The sequence below is a fragment of the Lynx rufus genome, unplaced genomic scaffold, assembly GCF_022079265.1.
Source record: "Lynx rufus isolate CCGP_SWC_20201006 ecotype Redwood Valley unplaced genomic scaffold, mLynRuf1.p SCAF_10, whole genome shotgun sequence".
NCBI classification, from domain to species: Eukaryota; Metazoa; Chordata; class Mammalia; order Carnivora; family Felidae; genus Lynx; species Lynx rufus.
Genome location: NW_025814824.1, coordinates 42400723 through 42427409, shown reverse-complemented (window position 1 = coordinate 42427409; position 26687 = coordinate 42400723). Strand labels below are relative to the sequence as shown.

General features: G+C 35.8%; 1 protein-coding gene across 1 annotated transcript in view; it reads right to left on the bottom strand.

The window, feature by feature from the left end:
• Positions 1-26687, bottom strand: part of CNTLN (centlein) — a 317305-nt gene that overhangs the window by 1826 nt on the left and 288792 nt on the right. The window contains exons 24-25 of the mRNA XM_047064802.1: positions 12153-12338; positions 9368-9445 (exon numbers count right to left, since the gene is read on the bottom strand). Coding sequence (XP_046920758.1) covers positions 9368-9445; positions 12153-12338 — 264 coding nt within the window. The remainder of the gene's footprint in view (positions 1-9367; positions 9446-12152; positions 12339-26687) is intronic.

Below are 26687 nucleotides of genomic sequence, written 5' to 3'. Positions count from 1 at the left end.
ACTAACAGCAAATCATTACTTTGACAGATTGCCCTTCTGGGATGCAGAAAAGAGTCATATTTGCCAAAACTTCCAGTCTTACAAATTAGATAATTTAAATTCTCAGGGCATTAATATTAGATGTTAAAGGAATGCACGTACAAAATAATAACAAAACTATCAGGCAACCTTCTTTATGTTGGCCATGGCTATCAGTACCATATGCATCCCCATCAAAAAGGCAGATAAACAAGATGTTTCCTGGTGGAAATAAAATGTAATTTCCTCAAGCTGTTCAAGGGAAAAAAGGGTCCTCTGACCAAATAAGTTTTGGAAACAAACCAAACCTTAAAAAGTTCCTCTATTTCAGGATCTCTTAGAAGCTTTAAGATATTAACAGACACTGTGAGTCTCCAAGCAATGTAATACTCTGTTTCTAAATTCATTTGTCCATGCTCTTCTCATGGTCCGTTTATCATGAGGAACTAGCAATCCATGGAACACACTTTGGGAAACATGCTGGTTCTGTAATTTCCTATGTAATAATGTCACAGTACTTTCACCAGGCCACAATGTACTGACATTAATCATCTTATTTGCATATTATACTTTCAAGTTAAACATAAACCTTTTTATCTTGTGATCTGAACAGTTTTCAACATGTCATATACTTGGAAATTTCACTTCCTTTTAAAGAAATCTAGCTCAAAGAATTTCTCTTCCAGGAAGCCTCCGAGGTGGAACAAGAGGTCCATTTACTAATTTACTACTGACAACTCACTTTATTCTCTTCCTCTGGCTCCCAATAAAACAAAAAGCCCCACAGTTAAACGCGACTGTTTGTCAATCCCGTTTTATTGGATTGTAAGCTTCTTTTAAGCTTTGTATAGAGGCTAACACATATAGATTTCAAAAAGTGATCAATCTTTTAATCATGATGCACGGTATGTGCATATCTATCTGCCCTTAGAGGTTCTTCTATTTCTCTGCAAATAGGTCAGAAGGATATTATTATCTGTCTTCATATAATATTAAATTAAAATTCATATATCTTACTAGTTGGAGATGTTTATTTTAATTCAACCTTTCTATTTCCTTTTTCATAAACCAACTGTGAATTTCTTTCTCCAAACACAGTGCTCACTCTATTTGCTTTTTATGACTTGTTGTTCCCTGGGAACTGTAAGTCCGACTCTCAAAGAGGCCTTTCGAAAGGATCAACTGTAATTTTATAAAATATAAAATTAATGTAATTTTATAATATAATTGTTAGTAACTGAAACAAACCTAGAAGAAGACTAAGGAAAAGTCAGATTAGAAAACATTTCATAAAATATACTTATTGTTTTCAAATGAATATGACTTATTTTTTACAAATGAACACTATAACTCAAAGTAACTGTTAACCAAAAAATTTTAAGCACGTGTCCCTCCTACTTTATAAATTGTTCCTTATTCATGGAGTAGACTCAATACATCCTCAAATAACGAGTGGACCAGCAGTACTGGTTTCAAAAATAGCTTCTCTTGCCAAGTGTGCACTATTCTTTATTTGGCAAACTTCTTTCATAGACTATACAGATAAAAACCTCTGCTTAGTCTAGGATGAATTAATGAAAATTCTTGTTTTCTGAAAGTGGTTAAGAATGGGATTTTTAAGTTCACTGGCTATTTTAGCTAACTGAGAATAATCACTTTTATCATTTACAGATTATTGTTAATTCTTAAATCTTACAAATTACAGGGGCTCAGTGAGTTGAGCCTCGAACTCTTAATTTTGGCTCAGGTCATGATCTCATGGTTTGTGGGATCGAACCCTACATGGAGATGGAACCCCGTATTAGGCTCTGTCGCTTCGTGTTCTCTCTCTCACTCTCTCTCTGACCCCCACCTCAAAATAAATAAACATTTAAAAAATCTTATAAATTACAGTTAACCTGAAGACTGATGGGACATAATTTAGTCTACTGTGATTCACAGAGTTCTTCAAAAGCTTATAGTATCAAATGAACGTCAATTCTCAACAGAGAGCTATAGATTGGGTGCAGTTAAGACTGTCTTTAAAATACAAAATGCCTTGGAAAGTGCTTTAAAAATTCACATGGTCTGCTTGTTTGCCCTGTTTTTTATTTGTTTTAACAGCAAAACGCTTTAAAAACATTAAGAAGACCAAGAGACCGGAGTCTAGATGAAATGCAAGGTTATCTCACACAGGGTGTTTAGAGTACATTAAAATCTCTCTACATGCATTCTAGAGGGAACTCCCTCAGACACAGAAAGCACCACTATTCTTTCATGGATAGGATTTTGGAGTTGGACTGAAGTGGCAGCAAGCTGACTGGACAACAGCAGCCATAATTTCTCACTTGCCCCATCAAATGTATCTGAAACAACAAACCCGACAATTATGCTGCCTCGGGTTTCATCTCCGATGGCATATGCCAGGGACTATGAAGTCCAGAAAGACTGCATGATTTCTTTCTTTCTCTTGCATAACAAAGGAGAAGGGATACTCCTGGGTATGTCAATACAGAGTCCCACAGGCTTGAACGCTTCAACATCACGGAGAAGATGAGACAGGTGAAGAGTTGATACTGTGTGAGATTTCTTCGTATGGAAATTTAACTAGGACACCGGAACAACTGAGCTTTGCTTGGTGTGTGGTGTGGTCTTAAAGTGGGTCTTCCTAATCATTCGGGCTGTCCCTGTTGCAAAAGGTGACTTCTATTAGGGAGCGATTTCCCCTGATTTCACACAGATTTCCAGCTTATCTCACCTACAGATGTTTGCCTCTAGGAGCTGGTATGCCACTGACACAATCTCAAATTTATCACTCACACTCGCAGGTTGTGGTTTCATTTAAGTGTTTCTGTATAAAGGTAAGGCATGAATGATGGTTGCAGACCTTTGAGAGCTATATTGGAAAAATAACCAAGCCTAACGTCCATGACTATAAAACATAGATAACTTAACAGCATGAGCACTAACTGGAATGTGCTTTTAACAAAAATCTAAAGAACAAGATGAACATTTTAACCATTTTCATTCTTGTTTTTGGTTTGAAAACTACCACCAAGAAGATACCACTTTTAAAACACAAATTGACTTTAATCTAGCTTGAGTCCTATTGAAAATAAATGTATTTCATTTCATGTAGTGTACCTGCTTTTACTGGAAACATGAAAGAAGGCTTAACATTGTTAAATTAAAAAAAAAGTCCCAGGAAGGCTCTGAATGGAGAAATTTGAACTCTTGCTATTTCAGCTAGATGTAAGAAAGCTGTGTGGGTGGCTGAGGGAGTGGGTTTACGTGTGTGAGCAGGGGTGAGTGAATGTGCCTGCATGTGCTTGCATGTGTTGTAAGTGCCACACAGAAAGTAACAGACTAGATGTGTTCCGAGTTCTAAGGAGAAACTTTCAGTTAACCTTCAGCCTGGAAGTTACTCTATTTACAAAAGCCAGAGAGATTTATAAAACTCTTCTCACTGCCATATTGCAAGGATTCTGTAGAAGGTAAGCATATTTTGCAGAGAGGGCACTGGGGAAAGAGCCATTTTAAATTTCAGCATTTGCAAGATCTGAAGCATCTAATAGGAACAGGGATATTTAAAGCTAAAGAAAAACCACTGATTAAATTCTGTACTTTAAATTCTCAACAGCTGAAGGCAGAAAGAATTTTTTATATGCTCCCAATGCAAGAAAATGATCTCCAAAAAGTGGACTAAAATGGACTGAATAAAATCCAGAAAAGGATTAGCAAATAATAAAGAACAGGGCTAAAACAAAATGAAATCAAGACACATTTTCTAGTCATTCCCGGCTCAAGGTTTTTATACAAATCCTAGTAAAGAACCATATTGCATTTATAACTGTAATTATTTATTTTGTACAAGTATACATATTTTAACATATATACCCATAATTCTGTTCAATTTAATTGTTTAATAAATTTCACAGTTTATATATTTTAACTCTTTTATTGTCCTTCACCCCCAGAAACGTAAACTCCATGAAGGAGGTGATTTTTGTCTCCTCTGCTCACTTCTGTACTCCTAAACCTGAAACAATAATATAGGAGGCACTATGTACATGTTTTTTTTTTTTAAAAGGATTCCATAGTGTAGGTTCAGTGTTATCTCCACTAACTCTCTGTTACCTTTTAAAGTCCCAAGTAAAAAGTACTGTTTCACGTATTATTAAGGCCTAAAGGCAAAGTTAAATGACCTTTATTACAATTTTATAATTTTGAGGATCAGAATGGGCAGAACAAATAAACAGTTGTCTCTTAGAAGGCAGAGTATAAATGACTACTACTAGTTTGGATATGTGAGAAGGTAAGTATCTGTCAGAGCATAACAGAGGGACATCTCCTTATGTGCCAAATGAAGGGAAATCACTTATCTCATTTGTTCATAATTATGACCAGGAGACAGAAGTTCAAATTCAAATGCATTTAAGGCAATCTCTGCTAATTAATGGTAGAGGAGATGGCATATGCGATATAAGAAATTTATTTAATTTACTTTTTTTTAAGAGAGAGACAGAGAAGAGAGAGAGAACAAGTTAGAAAGGGTCAGAGGGAGAGGGAGAGAATCTTAAGTAGGCTGCATGTTCAGCATGAAGCCTGACGCAGGGCTCGATCTCTCAAACTGTGAGACCATGACCTGAGCTGAAATCAAGAGTTGGATGTTTAACTGACTGAGCCACCTAGGAACCCCTATGGAATTTATTTTTAAATGTATTCTTTTTTCTGGGGGCATCTGGGTGGCTCAGTCAGTTAAGCGTCTGACTTCTGCTCAGGTCATGATCCCGTGGTTCTTGGATTCAAGCCCTGCATTGGGGTCCATGTTGATGGCTCGGAGCCTGGAGCCTACTTCAGATTCTGTGTCTCCCTCCCTCTCTGCCCCAACCCTGCTTGTGCGTGCTCTCTCTATTAAAAATGAATAAACATTAAAAAATATTTTTTACTAAATGTATTTTTCCTCTTTTGATATTAAAGAGAACATTTTTTAAATTGATATATAGTTCACATAACACAAAATTCACCTCTTTAAAGTACAGAATTCGTTGGTTTTTGATATATTCACAAGGCTGTGCCACCATCGCCACTATCTCATTCTAGAACATTTCCATCACCCTCAAAAGAAACTCTGTACCCATTAGCAGCCACTCCCTGTCTGCCTGCCCCCACCCCGATCTCCATGGTAACCACCACTCTACTTTCTGTCTTTATATAGATTTGCCATTCTGGACATTTCATATGAATGCAGTCAGACTATATGTGACCTTTTGTGTGTGGCTTCTTTCACTTAGCATAAGGGTTATAGGGCTGTGTTGTAGCATGTATTTACTACTTCATTCCATTTTACGGCAGAATAATCGTCCATGTATACATACGCCAAATTAATCCATTCATCAGCTGATGTACCTCTGGGTTGCTTCCACTTTGGAGGTATTATGAATAATGCTGTTGTGAACATTCATGTAGAAGTTTTTGTATGGACATGTGTTTTCATTTATTGTGGGTATATGCCTAGAGGATGAAACTGCTGGGTCATATAATCTCTATTTTTAACTTTCTGAAGAAGTGAAAGACTCTTTTCCTCAGGAGTGGCATCATTTTACATTCTCAGCAGCAATGTATGAGGGTTCTAATTTCGCCACATCTTCACCAACCCTTGGTATTGTCTGTCTTTTTCATGATAGCCAACCTGCTCGGTGTGAGGCAGTACCTCATCTCAGTTTTTGGGTTCCATTTCCCTGATGGTTAATGATGTTGAGCATCTTTTCATGCCCTTATTAGCTGTTTATCTTCTTATAGAAATGTCTATTCAAATCAGTTTCTTTACTTTTAGTTGTTGAGTTGTAAGAGTTTGAAATGTGTTCACAAATGGTTAAATTTCACTGAGAAAAGCCAGAGAGAAGGCTAGCTGAATTAATGAAAACACTTGAATCCTTGAATATTGTTAATGGAATGCATCTACTACACTTTCTATGGATTCAGTACTGACATCTCCTCCCTACCACATCTGATCTACATCTTTTGGTCTCTCAGACTCTTAGAGGTATCATCATCTTTCTCTTTATGTGGGGTATTAAACTCACCCATCTATGGTTTCTGCTTTCTGACTCTATCTAATCTCATTACTGCTATTGATTCAATCGCTATAATGTGGGTCACATCTATCTCATTCTTTCCATTTTTATGGCAATGGCACATGCAGACCCTCATTGCCCTTTGCCTAAACTATCTTCCTGCTCCCAGTCTCTCTCCCTACAGACCTACTATGTGCTGATCTCAAGCATCTTTATAAAACACAACTCTGATCATATCTCTTTCTTGCTCACCGCTTTTATAGTTTGGTCTCAGCCTACTTTTTCTATCTCTGTTTTTTTTCTCCCACCCTCTGAACTACAGAAGAACTAATTTGGAAGGGTTCTCCCATCCTATTATAATCATTAATTTGTTTGCTTTTCTCTGCCATAGATTGCAAGTTTTTAAAAATGTAATAATGTAAGAAAGATGAATTAATACAAGTAAAAATGTTCAAAGAAATTAAATGGCAGCTATGCTGTAAGAATAACAGTAGATATTAGAAAGATTTTTTTAGTGTAATTTTTATTGCTAGAAATCTGTAGGAACAAAAGTTAGGTGCAGATATGATTACACATAAAATTACCAATTGCACCAGGACTACTTGAAGCAAAGAGGCCATATATTTGCACTCTGCCTTAAATAAAGAAAAGTTAAGGTTTCAGGCTTTTCAGTTGTCATGCACTTCTGGCTAGCAGCAGTAGTAAGCATTATATTGTTGTATAGTCCCATATTGCCACATGGTGGAACAGCTTTTTATTTTGTGGCAAGCATTACATGAATGAAAATTTACACCAAATGAATGCAGAGAAAATTTTCTTTGAAAGAAAATCATTCTGTGGCTTAATTCTTAAACAAAAGGTAAAACCACAGGGCCAGACTGACTCCTCTGATCCGAGAATTCCCTTACAGCACCCAACACAGAGGACATAAAAGAGAAGTTTTCCAATAATTTCATCTTCAAAATATTCTAATAACCAAATATCAATATTAAATTAATTATTTTTTTAAGGAAATGTGCTCAATTATTCCACAGCTTGACAATCACGTAACCTCAGACACACAAAACTGTATATTGTACTAAGCAAATGTAGGAATGAACATACATACACTTTTAGAGGCATAACAGCCTCTAAAAAAATTGTCGGACAAAGAAAACCTTTTCTAAAATTCAGGACAAATGTAATTGCTGGAACGGAGAGAGAAGAAAAGTAGGCTAAAAAAAAAGATGTTTTCTATTTTATAGATTTTTCTCTTGGGTGTAATTATGAAGTGACATTCAAGTGCAACCCATCAAGTCACTATTTTTTTCTCACAAAATTCAAAGACATCAGCAAAACCACCTATGTCAGTAATAAAAATAAAAAGTCTTTGACTTTTTAAATGTTTTCATACTGTCACAGTGGAATAAAATTAGCTTGAAAAATGATCTAAAGGCACATGATGCAGTTCATTATGTATAACGGCAACAGAGGCGCTTTCCCAGTGTTCATAAAGGCTGCTCCATTAAATTTACCTCCAGTCAATAATTAGGAGTCCACAAATAAACCTGGGCAATTAAATCAATACTGCCAGGCAATTATATTCCAGAGTCCAGGCTCAGTGGCACAAAAAGGCACTACATCAAACTGCAGTATTAAGCGGTCTAATGCCATTTTCCACAGGATTTTTTTTGCACCGACTAAGCGGCATAAGTATACATCCAGATAATGTAGAATGTGTGCATGTACATCTACAAAGGTGAGTCAAAAAAGCAGGTCTGGTGTCAATACAGCTTTAGAAAAATTTAATAAAGATTTATGCATGTGGATCTATTTTTTTTTATGTCCATAACTGACGATGAAAGCTCCATATTAAAGAGTCATGTTTACAAATTGAACATTAAAAAATTCATTTAAGAGTTTATTTTTTATCATTTTTCAAGCCTAAATATATAACCTGTCACACTCATTACTGAACTCCTTTGATGTGCTGGCCACTGGGCTGGGTGCTGGGCACGCAACATTCATTAAGAAATGGCCTTTCTTCTCAAAAGCAAGTTGTCACTGTAGAAGACATTGTCTGCACTTGAAGAACTTTAAGCAAAGATTGCCAATCACCTTCTGTTACTATGGAAGTGATTCCAGATAACATTTCAAAACTACGTAAGACTGACACTAAGAATATGAGTAGTTCATGTATTATTTACTTATCCTTGACTTTTCCAGAAGTATAGATGCTGTTGTTTGTTCATATAAATGTAAAATAAATGTGTTTAAAACTGCTTTTATTTTTAATCTTTACACAGAAACATTTATAATGGCTTTCCAAAAATCACAGGACAGTAATGGATGTGTATATTTTTTGCTATTTTGAAAAACACATTTTAGCTCTTTTTATCCTTGGTTCATTTTTAAAAGAGACAATTAGGTTAAGCAAAAAGAACTCTAATGAAAAACTTTTCGAATACATTACATGCTGTTGGTGATGTCAAAACAAAAGCTGGCTATGACTAGAAAAGCAGGGCTCTCACCTGCCAATAAACTGCCCTTGATCACTTACAAGAGGGGCACATCCCAGCAGACTCTATGTGTATTAAAAAAATACTTGAAAGGAAAGAAAAAGTATCACACAGGTCACAGCAGCCGTCTCAATGGACCCCTCAGGGATTTCAACTCGTCTTGGCCTTGTCATCCTCTATGCAGCTTTCCACTCGGCCCAGAAAATGTCGATAGGAAAATGTTTGAGGGGCCTCTGGTGGAAATTTTTTCATTCTTCCTGCATTGACAGGATGCCAAATCAATATTTACTTCCCACTAACAAGCTGCTCGAGGTCTCAGTAGAAAATATTGTAGAGAATGCGGGAAGACACAGTAATAAACAGCTGTCTGGCTGTGAGGAAAACATGAATTGACTGGAAACAGGTCCATAGTAAAAGGTCACTGAAACCCATGAACTCCTCAGGTGTCCATATCAACTACTAACTTTAAAGACACATAATAAAGAATCTCTTTTCCTAAGAGGGCTGAGAGAACGGATCCTTTTCAGTGTAGCGAGCATAGAGGCTGACTCAATAATTTAATTAATGCATTTGCTAAGGCCTATGTTGGCTCTTCCCAAGGCATTTGTTTCATTTGTTAAGTCCAAAAGTACAAATAGAGGGTTAACTTTCCTGTCTACCTATTGGAATACTTCTTTACCTAACAGAAGTAAATAATGTGTAACTATTTGCAAAAAGTTAGACATCGAGTAAAAATGTAAGGCTTGAAATGTTTTTTTGAGAAGTTTTAATACATGAAGCAGAAAAATGAAATACCTGTCCTTCAAGAAGTTTCTGAATGTACAACAGCCATTCCCGATCATTTTCAGCATCTATCTTCGTCCTTTCTATTTCCTAAATGAAGAAAATCAAAAGACTGGTGTTAATTGTAAGTACATGAACTTGATCATACTGTCAGGTAACTAAATAAATTTAGAGAGATACTGGCAGAATAGAATTCAACAAAGACCAGCCTGTCCCTCCAGAGGAGGGAATATGCAAATCTGTGCTCTTAATAATACTTTATAAATACTGACATGCAGAAGATAAAGCTCTATCTCTCTATTTCAAATACAATTCAGGAATATTTTATTTCTGCCTTCACAGTGGAGCTCAAGGTAGAGACTGAGGTGGAGGTAAAAGCGATTAAAATCAAGCAAAAAATAAGACAGAGCTGTACAGAGGTGCCTGGCTGGCTGCCTGGCTTGTGACGCTTGATCTTGGCATCATGGGTTCAAGTCCCACATTGGGTGTAGGGATTACTTAAATAAGTAAATAAACTTAATAAAAAGACAGAGCTATATAAAATAATCATTTACAAGGGACTCTTGTAAGGTAACATAAAACCTTATACTGAAACAGTATGACTTGTCAATAGATAATTAAGGAGTAATTGTTACAGGTAAAAACAAAATAGGACGTGGCATGCCACTGGGGTATTTAAATGCTTACTTATTTAAAATATCCAATAACTGACTGATAAGCAAGGGGCTCTTCAACCTAACAGTGTTGTAAGTGCCTAAATATTTCAACCTTTCAATTATCGAGGTAATATATTTCTGAAAGTATAATGCATTCATATGTGCTGTTGATTATTCAGTTAAAATCATGATTCAAAATAAAATAAAATAAAATCATGATTCAGTTTACAAAAAGACGGACTTTTCAAAAAGGGAAAGGTTTCTGGGAAACTAACATTTGTTGAAATTTACTGTATGCCAGGTATCCCACTAGGCACTTCACATGGAGTATCAATTTTTACATGAATTTGCTAGAATTCAGTGTAGCTTAAAGAATGTAAGTCAGCTGGTTTGGGCTCTGCTTGGACAAGTCCAGTCAACTCTCTAGACCTCTGAAAAGATGCAGGGATCTAACTAAGCTCTGATCTATAATTAAACCTAGTAAATGTATCAAGGTGCACTGATCCTCCTAGAACAGGGTGTTTGTACTGGTGTCCTTTTTCTTCCAGGAGGACTTGCACTGAAGGTTATGTGATATGCAAACTTCAGTGCTGTACGTTCTGGCTCTAGAATACATCTGCCCAGAGGCAGAGGCTGGGGTACTATTTCTTCACAGAAATGTGCCAGCTACTCTTTGGGACTATAAAGAGAGATCTAATTCATATACTCAAAGGGAAAACTTTTTTCTAACTTGTCCATTCAGAGAGGGTACTTTTTCCTAATTTGTAAGCCCAGAGAGGGCATCTTTTGAGACCACACAAAGCCGATGGGCCTGTCTTCCAGAACATTTATCTGTGTGTATGCACACACATGCACACACAAATACACACATACATGAGGGCTTTTGGAAATCTGCTTGTTTTAAAGCTCTTAGGCAACAGTGGAGGACTCAATCCTAATTTTCTCTTAGGACTCTCATTGTCAATCAACAAATATTAATTAAATGTCTACAATAATGTATAGTTAACACCTTTGCCAGAGACACTATTATTTCTTGTGTGTCTTGTATTTGATACTATATTTGATAATGCTCCGTCCTTCAAAGTTCAGAATTCACAAAGTGAATTCAAAGTGTGGAAGTCATGGGCATTGTGGCATAGGTGCTAAAAAAAAAAAGGGAAACTGATAGTTCACTATCCTGTTCACCCATGGGATGAAAATAATTTTGTAGGTTGACCTCTTTTCTAAGAATTCCTGGAAGTTTAAAAACTGCAGTTTTTGCAGTTTGCAAATTGTAGATCTGCTCTGCTCTAGAATTTTTTTTCTCCAGAAGTTTTTTGAGAAGCTGACAGGGGTGCTGGAGGATGTTCTCATACAAATATTCACGTCTACCATTTTAGTTATTCATTGAGCAAATATGTATTGGGAAGCTACTAGTGCTGTCATCTCTTTAAATGTTTGCAAACAATAAAGTCTAGTATTCATGCATTAAAGTTCAGAGACTTAATAGTAGAACAGGATTATCATCCTCAGGTCTCATAGAAGACTATGTATAGGATGAGCTTCTATTGTCAACGAGGAAACAACTATGTTTAAAAATGCAGTGGCCTCCCCAGGGGTACAGAATTGCTACTGAAGACTCATATCTGTATGCATATCAATTCACTCAGACAGGAGTACTTTAGCCAATTTAAAGCCATAAATATATTTTTCTTTAACTTCATCAACAATAATTTTGAATTTATCTAGGAAAGCCAATAGATTTACTATTTTTACTCACATCGGAGGAAAGGTCCTCAAATCAATGATGACCCACCTTAACTAAATCCATTCAAACTGGCTTAATTAAAAATAGTATCTTATAAGATATATGATTAACTAAATTAAAGAAAATGGAAGTGACAGGAAAGGACTTGAATAACAAAGAAGCAGGTCTAAAGGTTCTACGTACTGGCTTATTTCTGTATTACAGTTAAATTTTTCTAAAGGTTTTCTGAGTTGGTTAATACCCTTGATGTAACTTTCACTAGTACATTGTCAAGCTTACCTTCATTAATATTATATTAAAGATGAAACTCTAAGAATTATAAAACAAATAAAAGTATTTGCTTAAGCTCAATGTGTAAAGAGCCCTTGATTAATAAATACTTAAATGACCTTACCATTTCATCTTCTGTATCTAATATTTCCTCTAGATCTGACCGTGAAATGTTGAGAATAGAAGCTGCCAATGTCTGGGCTTTATGGGTTGAAGTTCTGCAAGCGTCCCTGTTTTTCTGCATTTTTTTACGCTCTCTGATTTGTTGCCTTATTTCATAGACATCATTTTGTAATTCCTTGACCAAAGCCTGCAACACATTGGAAAGAATGTGGGCTCATATGGAAGTCATAAATGAAGACAAAGCAGTCATAATATAAAAATATAAGGATATCAGCAAATCATTGCTTATTAGGATTACTCTGATTTTATTTATTTTGGAACACAATAGATTGCTCTTTACTTATTGTCTGTATGTAATAAAAGCTCTCTTAAATGAACACTCAACCAACTTGCTGGATTAACCAAACTCTCCAATCCCTCTTTCAGGTTTATGAACTGATATCCTGGTTGGTGAGCTCTTGCATCAGGCAGGCTACTTTTCATCATGCCAGAGCACAACTACTCCTGCCCACAGAGCTGATGCCAATTGTTGTTTGTTTATAGCTGAATGTGTGTATATTCATTGTAACAGGTTAATTATATTATTAATTTAATTATTACATAAACTGGTGAAATATGGCTACAGAAAGAAAGCTATTTCTATTTTATTAAAACTGGATCAGAAATCCTTTGCAAGGACTTGATCAAGGCAAGTTGAGTACAAATGCAATTGAAATATTTGTGGGAAAGACAACAATAAAGATAAAATAAAATAAAAAAAAAAAACCAAATCCAAAACCATGGGACTACTTCACAAGAGTCTTTAAGTTCTCCTTTTCAGAAACGAATCAATGCTAGTCTATACCATACCTACCCAAGCATGAGAAAAGGACACCCCTTACTCTGGGTAGACAGAGCTCTGGACCTCGGGTGCCCAGGTTCATGAACTGAGAGCAGCCTAGCCAGATGTTTGGGTTGTTTTTCTTTCTTAAAGTTTATTTATTTTTGAGAGAGAGAGAGAGAGAGAGAGAGAGCAAGTGAGAGCTGAGGAGGGGCAGAGAGAAAAGGAGACACAGAATCTAAAGCAGGCTCCAGGCTCTGAGCTTAACCAACTGAGCCATCTAGGCACCGCTGTTTGGGTTTTTCAATCTTATGCCAGCTCAAGCAATGTTGCAATAAATAACAGTGCTCATGTATACATTTTGCATCTCTAGGATATATCCATGGAAGAGAAATTGCTGGACCAATGGGTGTGTCTAACTGTAATTCTGAAAACCCTTAATGTCCCCACCCTCCAAGACAGTACCAAGATATACCTCTACAAAGAACATATGAAAGTATTTGTGGGGCACCTGGATGGCTCAACTGGTTAAGCGTCCAACTTTGGCTCAGGTCATGATCGCACAGTTTATGAGTTCAAGTCTCATATTGGGCTCTCTGCTGTCAGTGTGGAGCCTGCTTCTGATCCTCTGTCCATCCCCTTCCCTGCCCCTCCCCAGCTCGTGCTCTGTCTCTCTCTCTCTCAAAAACAAATAAACATTAAAAGAGGGGCTCCTGGGTGGCTCAGTCATTTGAGTGTGGGACTCTTGACCTCAGCTCATGTCATGATCTCACCGTTGGTGAGTTCAATCCCTGGATCAGGAGCTGCGTTGAAAACACAGAGCCTGCTTGGGATTCTGTCTCCCTCTCTCTGCCCCTCCCCTGCTCATGCTGTCTCTGTCTCTCTCAAAATAAATAAATAAACTTAAAAAAAAAGTACTTGTTTCTGCATACTATTAGCAAAACACCAATCTGGGATTTTACCGTAGCTTGTTTTTTCACTGTATGTGTAAGTTTCATTTCCCTTATGAAAAAAAAAAAAAGTTGAACATCAGCCTTAAGAAATATTATATTTCTTTTCTCATTTTTTTCTGTTTTTCTTAGTGATTTACAGGAATCATTAATATATTGGGGATATTATATTTATCTATTGTACATATGTGAATTTTTTCATTCTTTGTATTTTTCTTTTCACAGTAATTAGTGTTTCATACCAAGGAAAAATATTTCTTATTTTTAATATACTCAATGGTTCTTTTCCTTTCTTTCTCACTTTTGAATTTAGTGTGTTACTTCAAAAAGTATTCTCCACAATGAGACATATATAAATGCATTTTCTAACCATGACTTTTTCTGCTACTTTTAAGTTTTCATTTTTCAATTTTCAATTTGTTACTTATTGGTCATCATTTTGAAATTGCTACATAAAATCATACTCAGTTGTCCCACAACCATTCATTAGAAAGTTCACCTTCCTCCCAGTGAACTCCTGTGTGTTTGGGTCAGTTTTTGGGCTTTCTGTTCCGTTCCATCTCTCTTTTTATTAGTGAAGTGTTAGAACATATGTAAGCTAGTGAGGCTTTATAATAAATGTTAACATTTGGCAGGCTATCTCCCTCTCATTACCCTTCTTTTGCAGATTTTTCTTGGTAATTTTTGCTTGTTTGGTTTTCCATATGGAACATTGTCTAGTTTCCCTCCCCTTAAAAACCAAATCTTACTGGTAATTTTATTTCAATCATGTTACATTTCATCTGGATCAGGCTAACATTTTAACATGTTTGAGTCTTCCTAATTGAAGACCATGGAGTTCCTTCCCAATTAAATCTTTATTTGCATTTCTTAGAATCATTTTTAAGTTTTCTCTTTATAGATCTAGCTTATTCCTGAGCATTTTATTTTTGGGGGGCTGCTTCTTTTTTTTAAAGTTTATTTATTTTTGAGAGAGAGGGAAGTGTGAGTGGGGGGGCAAAAAGAGAAGGAAAGAGAGAGAATCTCAAGTAGGCTCCACACTGTCAGCACAGAGCCCAATGTGGGGTTCAAACCCACGAACCCTGAGATCATGACCTGATTGGGGGCTGCTTCTAATACTGACTGTTGCTTGTATATATAAAGATTGTTGACATATATTTAGCTTACTGAAGCTTTTTATTTGTTATAATTTTTCAGCTCCTTAGTTTCTAGGGATTGAATCGTATCTTCAAATATTGATAATTTTATCTCTTATTTTCCAAATATTACACCTCTAATTTCTTTTCTGATTGCATCAGTTAAGTTCCTCCCAAACAGTATTAAATAGTAGCACTGATGTGCCAGAAGCCAAGCTCTCCAACCAGCCTGATGGCAGGGCCCGGGCGGTGGACAGATCGGCACTGCATGGCGGCCCACTGAAAGTGAAGCTTCTCGTACTCCTGCTTTTATGTAATTTGGCCTTAGCGCTGGTCAGGGCAGCCCCCCTCCCAGTGAAAGCACCTGGGGATTTGTCGGTTAGGGAATTGCCCACGACAGGCCCCCCGGGAAAAGAACCACTGGGGAAAGAAAGACGATTCCGCAAGGAAATCATGCGGCCCTACATCTAGCCCTTGCCACCCCCTATAAAGACTCCTCTCCCTAAAGGAAGGACCGCCCCATATATTTCCCAGCCAAGGAGGGGGACAAATGGGTTCGAAATCCCCACTCTGGCAACAAAGGAATGTATATACTGATACAAGTTACTCCAACCCCTAGGTCCATTTGGCCCCCAGGAGGCATTCCAGATGATAACTGGACCTGGTGGGTTAAGGTACAGAATGGTTCATTAGTTCCTAGGTATACATTGTTTCTCTGGGAGCACATAAGGCATGGGTTCCCAGGGCCCTCTTGGCTCCCTCCCTGCACCCCAGACCAAAGTGAATACTTTTGTTCCCTGTACTGCAAATGGTTCAAAGGAACAATTAAAAAGTCACATCCCTGTAAACGTTCCCCTTGAGGTGTTGAGAGCTAGATGACCTTGATAGGGCAGGAGGGAACGTTACAAGAAAATAACTATGTTGTTCCTTAATGGGTGATTACACAAAGGAACATCTTTAGAATCAGGTAATGCCAGAAAACATAGATGACACACGTTATAAGGAAATTGCTAACAAATATAACGCCACGCTTGCCACAATAAAGCGGCCAGTCTAACACACGGCTGTGGTCTGGGTCCATTTGTTACTTTCGTGACGCCGTTCATCCTTTGGGAACCCCTGGACCTGCCGGAGCTGGAATCCAGCTTGACTTCTTCCTGACTGATGGACATGCTTGACTTCTTCCTAACTTTAGTGACAGTCCTTTCACTTCTTAGGAAATACTATGCCAGCTTTGAGATGAGAGCCATATTTTAATGTTAAGAAATATATTTTAATATATTAATCTATAATATGTAATTTAATAGTTTTCTACTCATTTTTCTTATAAAAATATCAAATTGTCTTAAGCCCATTTTACCATCCATATAAACTATCATGATTTTCCATCATAAAGCTATTAATAGGATTATTAGTAATTTTCTTGGATTTGAATTATCCTTGCATTTCTGGAATAAACTCCAGTTGGTGTGCTATATTATTTTTTGATGTGCTGTTGACCTCTATTTGCCAACATTTTATCATAGGATTTCTACATTAACGTGAGATTGATTTCTTTTAGTTTTATGCAGTCTTTTTTTTTTGTAACAATCTATAATGGTGTAATTTATTCATCAAATTCTAAAAATAATCCACACAAAATAATTTTCTTTACAAAACAACTTGAAAAATAGTTAATCAAGGGGGCGCCTATGTGGCTCAGTCAGTTAAGCATCCAATTTTTTTTTTTTAATTTAAATCCAAGTTAGTCAACAAATAGTGTAATAATGACTTCAGCAATAGAATTTAGTAATTCATCACTTACATATAACACCCAGTGTGTGCAGTTTTTTTTTTTAAAAATTTGGAGGTACCTTTCTCTTTCCATGTGCTACAGTAGTTTTGATGAGATTAAATTGATCTGTTCTTTACTGTAGTAGCACTTGTCTGAATTTGGCTTACTTAGTATTTACTGAAAGGGAAGGTAAGAAGGTACCTTTCTGACAACTTGGTTTTAGTATTCTCTTTGTTCTAGAGCAAAATTTGGAACATTATATTTTCCTAGAAAACTTTCCATTTCATCCAGGCTTTCAAATTTATTTACATGTAGTTGAGCTAAGTAGCCTGCCATGATACCCCCCACCCCCCGAGTCTGTGGCTACTGTTATTTATCACTTGTTTCACATAGTTGTACTTTCTTTTTTCTTAATTAGGTAAGGTAACACCAGGTCCATCTATTTTATTACTTTTTCTTTTTAAATGTTTGTTTGTTTGTTTATTTATTTATTTATTTATTTATTTATTTATTTTGAGAGACAGAGACAGAGAGAGAGAGAGAGTAGGGGAGGGGCACAGAGAGAGGAAGACACAGAATCCAAAGCAGGCTCCAGGCTCTAAGCCGGACAGAGCCCCACGAGGGGCTCAAACTCGTGAACCACGAGATCATTACCTGAGCTAAAGTGGGACACTTACATGACTGAGCCACTCAGGCACCCCATGCTTTTTCTTTTTTAAAAACAACTCTTGTTCACTTATTAATTGTACATTTTTAATTCATTAATTTCTATTTTAATCTTTAGATTCTAGTTATTAGTACTGGAGCTGTTTATTTTCATTTCTTCTTGTTTATTAATGTAAATATGTACAGTTATAATTTTTTTGAGCACTGTTTTAGCCATCCCGTGGGTTCTGATCATTCCAGAATGTTATTCTTTTAGGGATATTCTGTAATTTGTTCACATTTATCTACTTGACCCAAGAATTTTTTTCTTTTAAATACTGAGGTCATAGTGACCTCTGTTTTCAGGTTTTGTAATTGATTAGTTTTATTGCATTACTCCCAGAGAAAGTTATCTGTAACTATTTCTACCTCTCAGAATTAATTAAGGTTTCCTTTGTGGTACATCTCAGGTCAGATCACCTGGACGCAGAATCTGAGATGAAAATTTGCGTGTGGGAGGTTTTTTGTAGAAACAACAGCTGTAAGAAGCTTCAGGAAGCAGGACTGGGAAAAAGTGAAGTGCACTGCAGTTCCTGCAGAGGCTTCATGCCAGCTTATTGGGAGCTCTGGAGCTACAGAGTTGTCTCATCTTTGTTTTTTCCCCTTTATACACGACACGAACTTTTTACTTGGCTCTTCTTTCTTTTTTTCCCATCCAGAAGCTTTACTAAAACACGCCTAGGGTATGACACATTTAAGATCAGTTTTCCCTGGTTCATTTTATGTTCTTATAAGTCTTTATTTCTGGAAATTGTTGCTGAATTACAACTTCAATATTTGTTCTGTTCCATGATTTGTTTTCCTCCTTGAAGACCCCAATTATACATATGTTGAATCTCTGTCACATGCTTCATAAATCCTTTTCCCCCAATACATTTTATTTTTAAACTTAGACATAATAAGTGAAATAGTAAATGCATTTTAAATGTTTCGTTTAATGAGCTTTGAGAATTGTATGCATGTATGTAGCCACTACCCTGCTCAATATATAAAACATCATCATACTCCAAAAATTTCTCTGATGTCCCTCCCTAGGCAATTCCTCCCACAGCCACACACCAATTATTGACATACACACACATTCTTATGAAACCAACAATATATATTTTTTCTGAGATAACTTATTTTCTTTTACTTCTTTGCTTTTCTGCCAACTAGCAAGTTGGCAGTTCATCTGCCTAAGTTCATCTGCTCCTATGTCTCATCATATTTTCCTTAAATTCTTACATTTAATTCTACCTTAAACTTATCCCTTTTAGAAGAAATGATTAACATTTTAAACTCATACCAATATTAAAACAATTTTTTTAATGTTCTTATTTATTTTTCAGAGACAGAGAGAGACACAGCATGAGTGGGGAAGGGGCAGAGAGAGAGACACAGAATCCAAAGCAGGTTCCAGGCTCTGAGATGTCAGCACACAGCCCAATGCAGGGCTCAGTCTCATGAACCACGAGATCATGTCCTGAGCCGAAGTCAGACACAACAGAATGAGCCACCCAGGAGCCCCATACTAATATATTTTCATCTACTCAATAGCAACTCATCTGTGGTGAAACTTTTTTTTCCTGCCATTTACTTTTTGTTTCTTTTTTCCATTCTTATTCTAGTATATTTGTATGGATACTATGTTGGTTCATTTCTCAGAACTCAGTTTTTGAAGAGATTTTTTCCTAGATCACCTATTTGCAGAAAGTTACATAGCAGAGGGGCCTGTGCTATCTTCCAGACTAGTGACACTTTGCATATGACTTTAATTTTTTTAATGAATTCCATTAGCCAGGTTATTTTTGTTATGGTTTGGTTGTTTTCGTCTTTTTCTTTTAATACTGTAAGGAAACTCTTCTTTTGCCTGCTGTGAGAAAAGCTGCCTCCTTCAGATATTCATTGTCTATGTTATTCTTCATTAGGCCCTGCCTCCTCAATTCTTTGGAAGCAAACCAGTTCTAGGATGGCTATCACAAGCCACTGCAGACCTGTTCCACTGTTGCAAATAGGGGATATCGGATTTGCACCTCATGTGCACTTCATCTTCTAAGAGGTCTTGATCTTTCAGAGATCTGTAGCACCTAAGTCTTCTTTCCATGGTGTCTTATATCTGTGTCCTTTTGCATGCTTTCACTAATAACCTGTTTTTCACTGTTCTTCCATGTATTTTGAAATACAGAGTTTTAGCTATAACCTAGGTTGGCTGTGAAAAGGAGTTGAATTTTTCTTCATCATTCTTGTCTTCTGCATGATTCCAAAGGCGCAAAGGAGGGGTAGTGATGATTTTGCCTCTCTATAATCAAGTCATAATTTTCCAAAGTGCATTTCCCTCTAACATTTTATTATGAAAAGCTTCAAACATCCAGAAAAGTTGAAATAAATGTATGGTGTACAAATATGTACCCACTAGGGATGCCTGGGAGGCTCAGTCAGTTAAGTGTCCAACTTCAGCTCAGGTCATGATCTCACAGTTTGTGAGTTCAAGTCTCACATCGGGTTCTGCACTGGCAGCCCAGAACCTGGAGACTGCTTCAAATTCTGTGTCTCCATCTCTCTCTCTGCCCCTCCCTCACTTGTGCGCTCTCTCTCTCAAAAATAAATAAACATTAAAAACACAGAAACAAATATGTACCAACTACCTACATGCTACAATTAATTATTTTGCATTTTCACATATCCATCAATCCATCTTACTTTGTTGATGCATTTCAAAGGAAGCTGCAGAAATCTACACAGCTCCCCCCAAACACTTGAGCATTCACATCATTAACGAAAAGTCAATATTTATTATGGTTCTCTTTAATACATTTTGAAGTGAAATTCATATAAAGTGAAATGCCTAAGTCTTAATTACAGTTTTATCAGCTTTGACAAATGAAAACACTGGATAATCCAGACCCAGATCAAAGTAAAGAACACTTCCATCACTTCAGAAAGTTTGCTGGTGTCTCTTCCTAGCCAATCCAAATCCTCGCCCCAAAGGCAAAACCACTGTCTGTAAAGTAATTTTGCTTGTTCTATAAATTTATAAATAGAATCGTACACCATATACTGGTTTGTGTCTAGATTATTTCACTTATGTTTTTGAGATTCATCCACATTGTTACATATATCAGAAGTTCATTTCGAGGGTGCCTGGATGGCTCAGTTGTTTAAGTGTCTGTCTCTTGATTTCGGCTCAGGTCAAGATCTCACAGTTTGTGGGTCCAAGCCCCACATTGGGCTCTGTGTTGACAGCACAGAGCTTGCTTGGGATTCTCTCTCTCTCCCTCTTCCTGCCCCTCCTTCTCCAAAATGAATAATAAACTTTAAAAAAAAGTTCATTTCATTTTATTGCTGAGTAATATTCCATTATATAATAATACATTTTCTTGTAGATGGACACCTGGGCTATTTCCAATTCTTGACTATTATGAATAAAACTGCTATAAATATTGCTGAACACATTTGTGTGTATGTTTGCACACATATGTTTTCATTTCTTTTGGGTAAATACTTAGAAGAAGAATTGCTAAGTCATATCATAGGTGAATGTTTCATTTATTAGAACTAGAGCTTTCCCCCAAATCTTCAACCACCAACAATGGATGAAAATTCTCCATTCTCTACATTCATTCCAACATTTGGTAGATTACATGTCTTCCCTTGAATTTATTTAAATATTTTTTAAATGCTACTATAAATTGAAAGTTTTCTATTTCATTTTCCAATTATTTACTGCTAACATATAAAAATAGATCTGATTTTTGTACTTTGGCCTTACATCTCATGAAATGGTTAATCTCTCTTGCTAATACTAGTAGCTGTTTTATAAATCTTAAGAGTACCTATGTAAAGAATCATGTCTCATCAGAGAAATGCAAATCAAAACCACAATGATTAGTTACTTACAAAGATAGTATGAATGTTAAAAAACAAAAAGTAGTAAAATAGATATGATTACAATTAGTTAATGGATACAAAGATAAAAAAGATGTAAAACGTGACATCAAAAACAAAACATGGAGTGAGGAGAGTAAAAATGTTGAGCTTTAGAATGGGATCAAACTTAAGTTGTTATCAACTTAAAAGAGACTATTATGGATATAATAGATATAAGCTGTTATATGCAAGCCTTACAGTAAGCATAAGAAAATAAAGCTATAGAAAATCCAAAACAATAAAGGGAAAAGAATATAAGGATAACTTATATATGAAGAAAGTCATCAAACCACAAAGGAATAGTGCAAGGGAAGAAGAGAAGAACAGAGAGGAACTGTAAATACAGCTAGGAAGCAATTAACAAAATAGTAATAAGCACATACTTATCAATAATTACTTTAAATGTAAATGTACTAAATTCTCCAATCAAAAGACACAGATTGATGGAATAGATAAAAAACCAACACTATCTATCTGTTGCCTACAAGAGACACACTTTAGATGTAAGGACATACATAGACTGTGAAGGGATGGAAAAAGATATTCCATGCGAACAAAAACCAAAAGAGAGCTGAAGTAGCTATATTTATATCGGATAAAATGGACTTTAAAACAAGGACTGCAAATAAAAGATGAAGAAGGGAGTTACATAATGATAAAGGCGTTAATCTAACAAGAGGATCTAACATTTGTAAATATTTATGTATCCAACCTAGAAACACTTAAATATACAAAGCAAATATTAATAGACCTACAGGAAGAAATAAACAGCAATACAATAAAAGTAGGGGATTTTAATACCCACTTATATCAAGGATATATCATCCAGACAGAAAATCAATAAGGAAACATGAGTCTTAAATGACATTAGGCCAGATGTATGTAACAGATATTTGCAAAACATTCCATCCACAAGCACCAGAATACGCATTTTTCTTAAGTGCATATGGGACATTTTCCAAAATATATCATGTTAGGCCACAAAAGAAAATTTAAGAGAATTAAAATCCTATAAAACATCTTTTCTGACCACAATGATATGAAACTAGAATTTAATTCCATTAATAAAACTGGAAAATTAAAAAATATGTGAATATTAAACAACATGCTACTGCATAACCAATGGGCAAGAGAAGAAATCAAGAGAAATAAAAAAAACCTTGAGACAAATGAAAATGGAAATGTAACATCAAAATTTATGGGATGCAGCAAAAATAGTTCTAAAAGGAAAGTTCACAGTAATAAATGCCTATCTTAAGAAACAAGTGTCAAATAACCTAACTTTACACCTCAAGGAATTAGAAAAAGAAAAACAAATGAAGCCCAAAGAAAGTAGAAAGAAGGAAATAACAAAGATTAGAGCAGACATACATGAAATAGAAACTAAAAAGACAGTAGAAAAGATCAGTGAAACTAAGAGCTGATTCTTTGAAAAAATAAACAAAATCGACAAACCTTCAGCTAGACTCACCAGGAAAAAAGAAAGGATGAAAATAAATTAGAAACAAAATAAATGTTACAACTGGTACAAAGGAATATGTTCCTAGTAACAGACAACTTACCAGAACTGAAGCATGGTGAAATAGAAAATCTGAACAGATTGATTACTAGCAAGGAAGTTGAATCAGTGATCAAAAACCTCCCAACAAACAAACAAAAGTCTAGGACTAGACAGCTTCACTGGTGAAGTCTACCAAACACTCAAATAAGAATTAATATTAATATTTCTCAAACTCTTTCAAAAAGTAGAAGAGGGACAAACTATTCTAAACACATTTTATGAGGCCAGTATTACCCTGATACCAAAACTAGAAAAGGACCACACACATACACTACAGGCAAATATCCCTGAGGAGCATAAAAGCAAATATTGTGTCTTCAACAAACTATCAGCAAACTGAATTCAGCAATACATGAAAAGGATCACATACCATGATAAGGTGGGATTTATTCCAGAGATACAAGGATGGTTCAACATTCCCAAATTGGTCAAGGTGATATACCGCATTAAAAAGAATAAAAATCATATGATCATCTAAACAGATGCTTAGGAAGCATTTGATAAAACTCAACATCTGTTTATGATAAAAACTCTCAACAAAGTAGATATAGAGGGAATGTACTTCAACATAATAAAGGCCACATATGACAAGCCCACAAGTAACATCATAGTCAAAGGTGAAAAGCTGAAAGCTTTTCCTCTAAGATCAGCAACAAGACAAAGATATCCACTCTTGCTATTTTCATTCAACATAGCATTGGAAGTCCTGTTAGAGAAATTAGGAAATAAATAAATAAGTAAACAAATGGCATTTGGATTGGAGAAGAAGTAAAACTGTCACTATTTGTAAAGCACATGATATTATATAAAGAAAAATCTTAAACATTCCATCAAAAAACTGTTAGAACTAATTAACAAATTCAGAGTAAAGCTGCAGGATACAAAATCAATACACAAAAACCAGTCACTGTTTTTTAAACTAATAATGAATATCAGAAAGAAATTAAGAAAAAAAATCCCATTTACAATTGCATCAAAAAGAACAAAATACCTAGGAATAAATTTAACCAAAGTGAAAGACTTATATATTGAAAACTATAAGACATTAATGAAAGAAACTGAGTGTAGCTCTTTGTGCCCATGGGTCCTGTCCCCATGCTTTAATAAAAACACCTTTTTTACATGAAAGAAAGAAAGAAAGAAAGAAAGAAAGAAAGAAAGAAAGAAAATAAGACAGACATTGAAGAATATACAAATAAATGGAAAGATATTTCACAGTCATGGTTGGAAGAATTAATACTGTTAAAATGTCCACACTCTCCAATACATAGATTCAAAGCAATCCCAAACATCCAATAGTATTTTTCACAGAAATAGAAAAATCCAAAAATTTGTATTGTACCATAAAAGAGCCAAATAGTCAAAGCAATTTTGAGAAAAAAGAACAAAGGTGTAGGTATCATGTTCCCTGATTTCAAACTATATTACAAAGCTACAGTAATCAAACTACCTTGAATTTTTTTAAAAAAAGCTATAGTAATCAAAGCCATATGGTACTGGCATAAAAACAGACACATAGTTCAATGGAACAGAACACATATCACAGAAATAAACCTATATGGTCATATATGATCACGATACATATTTGGTCAATTAATTTATGATGAAAGAGATAAGAATGTATGATAGGGAAAGGATGGTATCTTCAATAAATGGCATTGGGAAAATTGGACAGACATATGCAGAAGAATGAAATCTGACCACTATCTTATACCATACACAAAAATCGACTCAAAATGGATTAAGGACTTGAACAGAAGACCTGAAACCATAAAACTAGAGAAAACATAGGCAGGAAGCTCCTGGATATAGGTTTTGGTGATTTTTTTTTTTTTACTTACACTAAAAGCAAAAGCAACAAAAGCAAAAAATAAACAACTGGGACTACATCAAATGAACAAGCTTCTGCACAGCAAAGGAAACCACCAACAAAATGAAAAGGCAACCTCCTGATTGGGAGAACATATTTGGAAATCATATATCTGATAAGGGGCTAATATTCAAAATATACAAAGAACTCATACAACTTAATAGCAAAAAACAATCTGAGCCAAAATTTGGCAGAGGATCTGAATAGGCGTTTTTCCAAAGAACGTATACAAATGGCCAATAGCTACATGAAAATAGGCTCAACATCATCAATGATCAGGGAAATGCAAATCAAAACCACAATGAGATATCACCTCACACCCATTAGAATGTCTACTACCAAAAGACAAGAAATAACAAGTGTTGACAAGGATGCAAAGAAAAAGGTACTTCTGTGCACTGCTGGTGTGAATTTAAATGGGTACAACCACAGTATGGAGGTTCCTCTAAAGATTAAAAATAGAACTACCACATGATCCAACAATTCCACTTCTGGGTGTGTATCCAAAGGAAACAAAAACACTACTTTGAAAAAACATATGTGCTCTTATGTTCAACACAGCATAATAGCTAAGATACGGAGAAAACCTACATGTCCATTGAGACACACACACACACACACACACAAGAATACTATTCAGCTATTTAAAAAAGTGAAATCTTGCCATTTGTGACAACATGGATGAACCTTGAGACCATTATGCTAAATGAAATAAGTCAGACAGAAAAAGACAAATACTGTACGAACCTTCTTATATGTGGAATCTAAAACAAACAAACCAAACCAAAACCAAGCTCATGGATATAGAGAACAGATTGGTGGTTTCAAGAAGTGGGGGGGCAGGTATGGAGAAATGGATGAACTGTTTTTTCTTTTTTTAGTTTAAATAAATTGAATAAAAAATTTTAAAAAGCACACAGAATGAGATATTAGGTGGCTACTATCAAAAATACAAGTGTTGGCAAGAATGTGGAGAAATTGGAACCCCTGTGCACTACTGGTGGGACTGTAAAACGGTGGAACTCTATTCTGTCAAATGCTCTATGCCTCTATTTCTACACTAATCATGATGTTTTATTTACCACAGCTTTATAACATGTTTTGGTGTTTGGTAGGGAAAATATTCCTCTCTTTGTCCATTCTTTTTCATTAGCCATCTTTATTCCTACTTGTCAGTTATTTTTTTTAGGTTTATTTATTTACTTTGAGAGAGAGAGAAAGCGAGATCGGAGGAGGGGCAGAGAGAGAGAGAGGGAGAGAGAGAATCCCAGGCAGGCTCCACACTGTCAGTGCAGAACCAAATGCAGGGCTCATACTCATGAACCGTGAGATCATGACCCAAGCCTAAATCAAGAGTCAGATGCTTACCCAATTGAGCCACCCAGGTGCCCCTTTAGTTATTTTTGTAGAATCGATTTGTCAGTATCTAGAACTGCACTGACATTTAGATTAACTTTGGAATAAATTCTCACATTTACAGTATTGATTCTTACTATTCTTTTTTTTTTAATTTTTTTTCAACGTTTATTTATTTTTGGGACAGAGAGAGACAGAGCATGAACGGGGGAGGGGCAGAGAGAGAGGGAGACACAGAATCGGAAACAGGCTCCAGGCTCTGAGCAGTCAGCACAGAGCCCGACGCGGGGCTCGAACTCACGGACCGCGAGATCGTGACCTGGCTGAAGTCGGACGCTTAACCAACTGCGCCACCCAGGCGCCCCAGATTCTTACTATTCTTAAAACAGTATTTATTCCATTTATTTAATAGTTGATTTATGTCCTCCAGTGTTTTTTAGTCTGCTTTATAGGTT